The following is an 11,562-nucleotide window of genomic DNA, read 5'->3' as shown; positions in this document are numbered from 1 at the left end:
AAAATAAAAAAGGATATAATTTGTTTCTTGTGAAACATTCCAAGAGCTCCATGGCACATTAGGGTTTTCTCAAATAAAACCTAATCTCCTCTCTACTATATATACACAAGTACTTCAATATATTTAACTAACTATTCAAGAAATCGAAATTCCTCTGCATACAAATTGAGTCAAGTTTTCATATTTTAAACCGTGTGGTATTTTGTTTTGCATTTCGAAAAATCATTTGAAAAGTCATGCCTCATATTGCAGATTATTTTTATTGAAATCGTTATTGGATAATTGTGTTTGAATTTGTTCTTATTCGTTCAATTATACCAAAGAACTGTCAACACTTTCTTATTAACGTAATATAACCGAGTATTTAACGGTACTCAATTGAGTTAAAACTAGAGTTAGTTGTACGAGTGGATTGGTAATTTTGTAATCCGTAGAAAGGTACTAAAATTTTTAATCGAGAATAGTGGACGTAGGTTTTGACTTGCGAAACTGAACCACTTCAACATCACGTGTGTCACTCGCATCTTTTCGTTCATTTCTTTACGTTTTACTTTGCTTAATTAATTAGTTAAAGTTTAATCGATAAACTTTAGATAATTAATTATTAAGTCATGTTTATACGGACGATCGACAAAGTGGGCTAAGTTTTTATACTCAATTCACCCCCCTCTATTGAGTATTTCGGATCGATAGATTCTACAATTAGTATCAGAGCCTCGTGCTCTTGATTGCCTAACCGCAAAGAGGCTGATCCGTCAATCTCATTTTTTTTATTTTTTTTTCACTGCCTTACACATGATGACACACTATATAAAAGGACATGATTGGGAATGCTGGAGAATCATACAAAATCTTGATAGCTTATCTGCGTGATTTTCTAGCATTGTCAATGAACTGAAAAATCTTGGTAGAAAGTTCGAATCCGAGGACAGTGTCAGAAAAGTCCTTAGGAGTCTTACCAAAAAGTGGCGTCCTAAGGTCACTGCAATGGAGGAAGCTAGAGACCTTACTACTCTCTCTTATCAAGAGCTTATAGGAAATCTTTTGGCCCATGAGTTCATTTTAGATGATGATGCGGCCGAACCAAGTAAAGATAAGAGTATGGCTCTACAGGCTTCTGCAAGTGATAACGCTGGTTCTGACATTGAGGATGAAACGGTCTTGTTTGCTAGAACGTTAAAAAAGAAGATATTTAGAAATAAGCTAACAAAATCGTCTTATAATAACAATAAGTCTTTCAACAAGAAAGCAACTGAATCAAAAACTTCATTTGCAAATAGAGGATGCTTCAAGTGTGGAGAGACTGATCACATGATCAAGAACTGTCCCACATGGGAGAAAATTAAGGACAAGAGTAAACGAGAAAAGACCAAAAATGAGTTCAAACAAGTCATGATGGCGTCATGTAGGGGAGATCTCGACATAGAAGATGACGAGAGGTCTGAAGATAAAAAAGGTGCTAATCTATGTTTAATTGGCACGTATTATGCTATTGCGTAGTGGTCTACCTCGTAATTTTTGGGCTGAAGCTATTAGTACTACATGCTATGTTCACAATCGAGCTTTGATTAGACCTATCATTAAGAAGACTCCTTATGAGCTTCTTAGAGGACGAAAACCTAACATATCTCAACTATGTTGCTTCGGGAGTAAATGTTTCGTCAATAATAATGGCAAAAACAGATTAAGCAAATTTGATCCCAGAAGTGATGAAGCTGTTTTTGTTGGATACTCTAATCATAGTAAAGCATACAAAGTTTTTATTAAAGAACTTTATGCATCGAGGAAAGTGTTCACGTTATTTTTGATGAAAATAATATGTTTGATAAAGTTGAACATGATGAGGAAGAAGATGTGAATGAACCAGATTTTCGTCTATCTAGAGATGATCCTCCAGAGTTGGATGAGGAAGATAAAGATATTGAAGGCACTAATGATGAATGTGGAAGTCCTTCAAATGACAGGGAAAGAGAGATGAGACTATAGTTGATGATACTATAACCTCCTCTCAAAACAAGAATTTGGAAACTAAAGTTATAACTGATGAAGCTATAACTTCAAATCCAAACCAAGGTACAGAATCCAGAGTTATAACTGATTCTGCTACAACCCCAGGATTAGAATAATGGGGAACAATTCTTGGATCCCAATCATTCGAAGAAGGTGAGCCCAGTTCAAATGACAATGGTGTGCCTCCAGCTTCTAAGAAATGGAGATATAAAGATTCTTATCCCATGGAGAGTATTCTTGGACGTTTAAAGAAGGGTGTTCAAACTCGTAGAACGTTGAACAACTTTTGTTCCTTCTACTCCTTCCTCTCTAACATTGAACCAACCTATATCAAAGAAGCTCTTGATGAACCAGATTTGATTGTCGCTATGCACGAAGAGCTTCAACAGTTCGAAAGGAATTAAGTTTGGCACTTAATTTTGAGGCCTAAAGATCGATCTGTCATTGATACAAGATGAGTGTTTAGAAACAAGTTGGATGATACGGGAGTTATAGTACAAAATAAGGCAAGATTAGTTGTACAGGGATACAATCAACAAGAAGGAACATATTATGACGAGACCTTCGGTCCTGTGGCCAGGTTTGAAGCTATTAGATTATTAATAGCTTTTGCAGCTCACAAAGGAATGAAATTATTTCAAATGGACGTTAAGACTGCATTTTTTAATGGCTATTTGAATGAAGAGGTCTTTGTAGAGCAACCCCCAATATTTGTTGACATCAAGTTTCAAAACCACGTTTATAAATTAGATAAAGCTTTATATGGTTTGAAACAAGCTCCCAAGGCTTGGTACGACAAATTGTCCAAATTTTTGCTCGAATGTGATTTTAAAAGAGGATCTGTTGACAAGACCTTGTTCCTAAAATCTGAGGGTTCCGATTTATTAGTTGTACAAATTTACGTTGATGATATCATTTTTGGTTCAACTAATAATAGTTTGTGTAAGTATTTTTCAGATTTGATGACCTCAGAATTTGAAATGAGCATGATAAGAGAACTCAAGTTTTTCCTAGGACTTCAAATCCAGCAAACTAGTGAAGGTATCATGATTCACCAACAAAAATACATCAAGGAGCTAATCAGGAAATTTAGTATGGAAAACTCTCATCATATGGCCACCCCAATGGTTACAGATAAGAAGTTGACCAAAGATGATGATGGTAAGTCTGTCGATGAGACAACTTATCGAGGTATGATTGGCTCACTTCTCTATTTAACTGCAAGTAGACCAGATATTATTTTTAGTGTATGTGTCTGTACTCGATTTCAATCATGCCCTAAAGAGTCACATATGGTTGCAGTCAAGAGAATTTTAAGGTATTTGATTGGTACATCTAAATTATATTTGTGGTATCGTCTTGAGTGTAATTTTGATCACATAGGGTATTCTGATACAGATTATGCAGGTTGTTCACTTAATAGAAAAAGTACATCTCTCATAGCAACGTTTGTTGGACCATATATTATCTCTTGGGAGTTAAAGACACAAAATTCAGTTGCCCTATCTACTGCAGAAGCTAAATATATTGCTGCTACCTTGGTATGTTCTCAACTTTTATGGCTTAAGCAACAATTATCTGATTACGGTGTGAATGTTATATGCATTCCTATTTTATGCGATAAAAAGAGTGATATTATTATCACTAAGAACCCAGTGCAACACTCGTATAGTAAGCATATAGACATTAGACACCATTTCTTACGAGACCAAGTAGAAAATAGGAACATAAAACTTGAATTTTGTAGTATTGAAAAACAATGGACTGCCATTTTGACAAACGTGTTAGCTAGAGAAAGTTTTGAGATTTTGCGGTTCGAAATTGGTTTAATCGGTGACACCTAAACTATCATAAATATTTTATAACCGTATGACTGACTAGTTAAGACGAGATTATATGTATGTGTCCGCATTTTCCATTGCAAGTATATTCTTGTATAGTATTTTATTATTTTATGAGAATATTCCGTTTGCTAGTCTGTTATATTTTGTGTTGTATACAAACCATAATTTTCGTTCATTACATATACATTCTAAGGTTTAGAGCTTCATAAACCAATGTTATTCATGATTAGTTTCATTTAGGATGTAGGTAGTACTCCTTACATGGCATAAAACATCAAATTGCATGAGCCTGAAATTTGTCTCTTATTGCCTGTATACGCTCGGGTTATTGGTGGTGACACATGTGGAGAGGCGACCCTTCCTTTATGTTTAACCCACTAGTCTCACATTCGCCAAATTTGCCTTGTTTTGACCCATTTATTTAACTACATTCCTATATGGCCTGCCCTAGTCAAGGTAGTCTTGTTCGTAAGTTTGGAAGTCTTATTGTGGTCAATATTGTTGCTTTTGTGATGGATATTGGAAGGAGGGTGTATATGTATGTATATATATATATATATATATATATATATGTATAGAGAGAGAGAGGGAAGGGTTCTCATAAGTCCCTTCCATCTTATGAGTCCCTAAGTCTTTATAAGGACCATAGGATGGAAGGGATGGAAGGTTAAGATTTCATCTCAATGGAGGGCCACAAATTGATATCATCTAATTACCTCCCTAACTCAATTAATCTCCCTTCTTTATCCACCCCATTCTCATAACCTCCTCTCATCCATTTCATTCACTCACCTTCTTTAATCAGTCACTCACCCTTTCCTCATTCATTCTCTCCCAACAAATAAAAACCCAAACAAATAAAAATAAAAACCAAACAAATTTAAAAAACCCAAAACCACAAAAGCACCTCAAACGCCGCCTCCACCCCTCTCACAAACGCACCCCACAACCACAAAAGCACCACACGCCGCCACTTCTCTCACAAACCCCGACCTGCTGCCGCCACTGCCACAGTCACCACCAATGCCCTCTCACAAACACACCGCCTCCCTCCTCGGTCACTGCCGACAGCCACTCCTACTGCCGCCACACCACTGTCCTCTTTTCCTTTCTTCTCCTTTCTTCTTCTCCTAGATCCGCAACAACCCCGTCCGGCCACCCCTACCACGGCCAGCCTACTACCACCACAACAACCACCATGAAACTCACGAGATCTAAAATAATTAAAAAAACAAAAATTTTATATATTGTTGCAGGGTTTGATGAGGTCGTCGTTAATGAAATGGTGATTTGGTTAATTTTTTCGTGATGAAAGCCGCCGTCCCACCACTGTCGCCGCCTCACTTGCTCTTATTTTTTCAATTTTTGGTTTAATTTGGTTTGATATTTTCAGTGTTATTTGGTTTTATTTCTTCAGTTTTTTGGTTTTATTTTGATTTGATTTTGATTTGGTTTTGTTTGATTTTTCTAGTTTTTTATTTAAAATTTTCAGATTTGTTTTATTATTTATGGATTAATTTTTCTTAATAGATGACATTTTAATTTTTCCGATCTAATTTGTTTTTGTTATTGTTACATAATTTTTTTGTTTTTAGATATTGTTACATTTTTTTTGCTTATTGTTACATTATTGTTATTTGGTTTTTTGTTATTGTTATTTGGTTTTTTTTCTTAGATTTACGTGTTTTTTTGTTAGATTTACAGGTTTTTGTCTTAGATTTACGGGTTTTTTTGTTAGATTTACGACTAAAGTTGTACCTTTAAATATTAAAGTTATACAATTTACGACTAAAGTTATACCCTTAAAATATTAAAGTTATACAATAGTCAAAATAAAGTTATATTATTAACCTCTAAAGTTATACAATTTTTTTTTTTTGTTATTTCCATATTTTTTATGTTTCTAGTTTTTAGTTTTGTTATACAATTTTTTATGTTTCTTGTTTTTAAATATTAAAGTTATACAATTTACGACTAAAGTTATACCCTTAAAATACTAAAGTTATACAATAATCAAAATAAAGTTATACTATTAACCTCTAAAGTTATACTACTTACGACTAAAGTTATACACTTCAAACATTAAAGTTACATAAACTTGGACTATATGACTAAAGTAACTTTAATCTCATCTTCTTATTGTGTTGGTTTCAAATCTGAATTTATATTCCTAAAGTTATACAATTTTGAACTAAAGTTATACAAATTTGGACTAAAGTTATACTAAAAATGACTGATTTTATACTATGCAAGTTCATCGACAAATTTGTGTAAGTTATACAATTTTGGACTAAAGTTATACAAAAAATGACTGAAGTTATACTATTATGGACTAAAGTTATACAATTTTTTACCAAAGTTACACAAATTTTTGACTAAAATTACACAAATTTGGACTAAAGTTATACTATCTGCTACAAAAGTTACACTACTTACGGCTAAAGTTATACACTTCAAACATTAAAGTTACATAAACTTATACTATATGACTAAAGTAACTTTAACCTCATTTTCTTATTGTGTTGGTTTCAAATCTAAATTTATATTTCTAAAGTTATACAATTTTGAACTAAAGTTATACAAATTTGGACTAAAGTTTTACAAAAAATGACTGAATTTATACTATGTAAGTTCATTGACGAATAACCTTTAGTCCATTTTTTTATAACTTTAGTCAATTTTTGTATAACTTTAGTCCTTATTTGTATAACTTTAGTCCATATTTGTATAACTTTAGTCAATTTTTGTATAACTTTAGTCCTTATTTGTATAACTTTAGTCTATATATGTATAACTTTAGTCAATTTTTGTATAACTTTAGTCCATATTTGTATAACTTTAGTCCATATTTGTATAACTTTAGTCAATTTTGTATAACATTTGTCCATATTTGTATAACTTTAGTCAATTTTTGTATAACTTTAGACCATTTTTGTATAACTTTAGTCCATAACAGTATAACTTTTGTCCATAATTGTGTATACTTTAGTCATTTTATATCAGTTTTATATAAAAATGTGAAATAAAAGATTAAAAATCAACAAATTATAAGATTTTTTATATAGCTAAGATTAAAACAACAAATTTTATGAAAAATATTTTAGTAGATCTTAGATGTAAAAAAGTATATCACAAAAAAAAACGATATTTAAAACCCGAAATTAAAAAAAAAAAACGTACAACAAGAAGAGATTTGAAAAGAACAAAAAACAACAAAAATTAACAAATAAAATAAATCGACCCCTAACAACAAATTTAACACAAAATCTGAAAAAAAAAAAAAAAAAAAAAAGGGACGAAAAAACCGAGACGAAAATCTGGAAAAAAAAACGAGTTTATAGAATTTACCGACGGCGGTGGTGGAGGTGGGTGGTGGGTGGCGGGGAGGTGGCCAGTGGGTGGTGTCGGGTGGAATAGTGGTGGGTGGTGGTGAATGAGGAAGAGAGGAATGAATGATTTATTTGGGTTTTTTTATTTATTTGGATTTTTTGGGTTTTTTGATTTATTTGGATTTTTTGGGTTTTATTTATTTATTTGGGTTTTTGGGGTTTTTTATTTATTTGGATTTTTTGGGTTTTTTATTTTTTGGGGTTTGAGAGAGGAGATGAGTTGTGTGATATGTGAGAGAAGTGGATGAGAGGAAAGGAAGTTATAGTGAATTAGTTATTAATTAGAAGGATTAGTGAGGGAGGAGAGAATGAGTGATATTAGTCCATAAACACACTTTTTGGAGGTTGATCTTAGCCATCCATTTTCACCATCCAAGGGCCCTTAATAGAACTTATGGACTCAAATATATATAGTGGACTCACTTGATCCTGTCTCTCTCTCTCTCTCTCTATATATATATATATATATATATATATATATATATATATATATATATATATATAAAGGAAGAAAAAGATTATAAAGGAAGAAAAAGATGAATTGATTAAAAAAAAGGGGAGAAAAATGAAAAAAAAAAAAGGATGGAAAAGTATAATCTTTTATTACTCCTACTCTTATCATTTCCTTATTACTTGAGGAGTAGTACTTGTTGATGTGAGTGAGTTTATGCCACACTTGGCATTATGCATAATTTTTCATGTTGGGTTGAAAAGTGGAATATGGCTACTTTTGGTTGTGATCGGGGCTAGCTTAGCTTTTACCTTCACATATCCAAATTATGTTGCCCCTTCTTACCCAATTACCTCACCTCACATTCATATGTAAGTCCTCGGCATATGTTTTGGACCTCGCTTGGTTGGAGTGTATATGTATGGTAGCCTGAGATATCTATCATGTTAGATTGCATGCATGCTTTTATAGGTCAAAGTTAAGTGAGTGACTATTTTCATTCTCACTTAAAAAACCTATACTCAACTTGGTTTGTATTACATACTTTATATTTAGGGCTTGCTTATGTTGAATTTACTCTTATGCTATAATACTTGTCTTGCTTAACATTTCTTGCCTCGGTTGATATTATTCTAGGCGTTTTATGTCTCTTCTCGTCTTTTCGATGATGTCAAGAGGGGGAAGAGAATAACCATGATTACGTATTTGCCTAAGCTTGCTCCTTGTCAAGATCTTTAATCTCTTAAAGTCCTTAGGTGCTATAACTTTGGTTATAAATGCTTGTTCTTGTGTTTGACTTGCTACAACTTTGCTAGTATTGTGTTGAGGGGGAACTTGACCTTAATCACAAATCGTAGAGACTTGTCATCATAAAAAAAGGGGGAATATGTTGGACCATATAGTATATGTTCATGTTTTTATAATGACAAGAGTACTTTGTTATATGTATATCTACTTTATTATATGTATATCTCTGTTGCTCGTAATCGTTTGTTTAGTCTTGATTAGATTGACTAAGGGTTACAATTTAAGCAAGTAACGTTTTAGTAGTCTTGACTATAACCTTGAAGATTTGTAAAGGCACATTGAAGTAAAGTTATAGCTGCTTGAGTTATAACTTTAAAGATCTACTTAGCAATTTTATTGATCACTTCAAGACAAGACAAGTACAAGCTTTAGAAACTCAAAATGAAGAGCTTATAATCAAGATGAAGATATGATCCATATACTGAAGATCTCCAGGAAGATTAACTAGTATAGGACTTCATCTAACCGTATTTTTAGAAGTAATGTTGGCTAAGCAAAGCTATAACTATTTCACCTATAACTTTACTTACCAAGTTTAATGTTATAGTCATTTGACCTATAACTTTGAGCTGTGATATGAGTCGCACGATTTAGGGTTTTAAATCAAATTTTTGAAATTTAGATTTTACATATCTTTTTGTAAAATTGTGTATTCATAATAGATTGAGGATATATTTTTTTTTTTGGTGAATTGTGAAACTTATATTAAAATAATTAGGAAGTTTGAGTATAATCTGTCACTCAATTACATCAACTTTTCATCTCTTCACATAAAGCTAGAATAGCATTACATATATATGAGATGATCAATTGCACTACTATCCTGTTTACTTGAACAGTAGCCTGAACCTCTACAAGTACCACACACGGCCTTGGGATCATAAACTCAACTCTGCACTTGTTACGCACATTCTAAATATGATAAACCATAGCAACCATTGCAGTAAACACCATCTGTTTTCTCATCAGAGAACGGCAACGCCATTTAAGTCCCCATTCTAGGACTCCTACCAACAGCATGTTGATGTTCAACCAAGATTTGAAGAGTTTCCAACGCTTAGTACTGAATGGACATTCATATAAAAGATGTTTGTGATCCTCCTGCTGATTCAAGCACATGTCACATCGAGCATCAGTGATAATGCCAAACTTAAGAAGCCTATCTTTGGTAAATAATCTCTGTTGGATGGCAAGCCAAACTATAAACGAATGCTTGGGGACATTAATTCTATTCCAGACTAAGGGACCCCAGGGGATTTTTTGCTGATACCCCTGCAACTAGGCATAACCACTTGATACTGAATATCTCCCCTGATCAGTATACCAGCTGCCAGTAGTAAACCTGGCTTTCATTTGATCTTTAACATGATAAATATTCCTCCAAGTCTAACTTGTATTATTAGTTGGTTAATAATCAAGCCAAGCATGGTCTTTAATATAAACATGACTAACCCATTGGATCCAGAGGTGGTCTGCCTTAGTCATCAGCCACCAAACATACTTCCCTAGCATTGCCACATTCCATAACCTGTAATTGATGATGCCCAAGCCCCCATGTTTTTTATCCCTACAGACTTTTTCCCATGAAACAGGTGGAGATTTATGAGACTATTCACCATCATTCCATAAGTAATTTCTGTAGATTCTCTCTATCCTGTCAATAACAGTCAGAGGAATGATAAAAATTCTGGACCAGAAACAATGTAGCTGAGACAGAACAGCTTTAACAAGCACCAGCCTGCCTGCATAGCTGAGCTTCCTAGCTCCCCAGCTTCTAATCCTCAACACAACCTTCTCCACTAATCTGGAACAATCCCCAATGTCCATTCTTTTATGAGATATAGGTATGCCCAGATACCTAATGGGAAACTGCCCTTCCTTAAAGCCTGACACTCTTATAATATATGTTGTATCCTCCTTACCTATCCCATTGAAATATATCTTTGATTTCTCACAGTTCATCTCAAGTCCAGAAGCAAGAGAAAATGTTGCAAAAGCTCTTAAAATGATAGTAACAGATTCCTTATCCCCTCTGTAGAACATTAGTGTGTCGTCTGCAAAACAGAGATGAGTTAATTTAAGAGCTCTACATAGGGGATGGTAGCTAAATACCATACTGTCAGTGATAGTGGCCAAAACCCTGCTGAGGTATTCCATGCATACAGTAAAAGAAGAAGGGACAAGGGATCACCCTGTCTGATTCCTCTATTTCCTTGAAAGTAGCCAAAACTTGCACCATTCAGAGATAGAGTGTACCATAGGGTAGTCACATAAACCATGATCTAATTAATCAGTTTTCTAGGGAATCCAAATGCCTTCAACATCTGTTTAATGAAAGCCCATTCTATGGAGTCATGGGCCTTCTTTAGATCAATTTTCATGAGTCATCTAGGTGAACAAGTTATCCTCTTGTACAACCTGACTAAATCCTGGCAAATTAAGATATTATCCATAATATCTCTCCCTTTGATGAATGAACTTTGGTTCTCACTCAAAATTTCATGTAAAACCTTAGCCATTATGTTGCAAATGGCCTTGGAAATAGTCTTATAGACCGCATTGCAACAAGCAATTGGTCTAAAGTCAGCAACTATCTCAGGTGTATCTTTTTTAGGTATCAAGGTGAGAGCGGTGGCATTCAATTATTTTAGCATCTTTCCTGATATAAAAAAACTCCTAAACGGCAGCCAACAGATCCTCCCCTACCACATCATAAAAGTTTGAAAAATTGAGAATTATACCCATCAGGTCCAGGGGCTTTAAGAGCAGGGACAGAGAATAAAGCATCTTTGATTTTCTGACTTGTAACCCCGAAAGTTAACATTTGACAATGCTCAGTAGTGACTACCCTTCCCATCCTGACAATAGGAATATGAACCTTATGTACAGGTTTACTTGATTCCAGGAGGTTTCTGTGGTATACCACAAAAGCCTTCTCAATGGCACAAGTTGAACTGTGCATAGTCCCTCCCATGTCTTGGATGTGTAAAACCATGTTATGCATCCTTCTTGCTTTAATGACACTATGGAAATAGTGGGTGTTGTCATCCCCATCAGCAAG

General features: G+C 33.9%; 1 protein-coding gene across 1 annotated transcript; it reads right to left on the bottom strand.

Annotated features, from left to right (window-relative positions):
- Positions 1-10,109: 10,109 nt before the first annotated feature.
- Positions 10,110-10,740, bottom strand: LOC141628611 (uncharacterized). Its single transcript, XM_074441729.1, has 2 exons — positions 10,665-10,740; positions 10,110-10,555 (listed from the first exon to the last, which is right to left on the bottom strand). The coding sequence occupies exons 1-2, from the start codon at positions 10,738-10,740 to the stop codon at positions 10,110-10,112; spliced, it is 522 nt and encodes a 173-aa protein (XP_074297830.1).
- Positions 10,741-11,562: the final 822 nt, after the last annotated feature.

The sequence above is a fragment of the Silene latifolia genome, chromosome Y (genome assembly GCF_048544455.1).
Source record: "Silene latifolia isolate original U9 population chromosome Y, ASM4854445v1, whole genome shotgun sequence".
NCBI lineage: Eukaryota > Viridiplantae > Streptophyta > Magnoliopsida > Caryophyllales > Caryophyllaceae > Silene > Silene latifolia.
Note: the sequence above shows the minus strand (reverse complement) of the source record. Positions and strands in the feature narration are given on the sequence as shown.

Bases quoted from the DNA above. Each gene is read 5' to 3' on its own strand.
- LOC141628611 (XM_074441729.1), bottom strand. From the start codon at position 10,740: ATGGTGCAAGTTTTGGCTACTTTCAAGGAAATAGAGGAATCAGACAGG. The intron at 10,556-10,664 runs GTATGCATGGAA...TCTGTTTTGCAG, and splicing joins TTGTCCCTTCTTCTTTTACT to ACGACACACTAATGTTCTAC.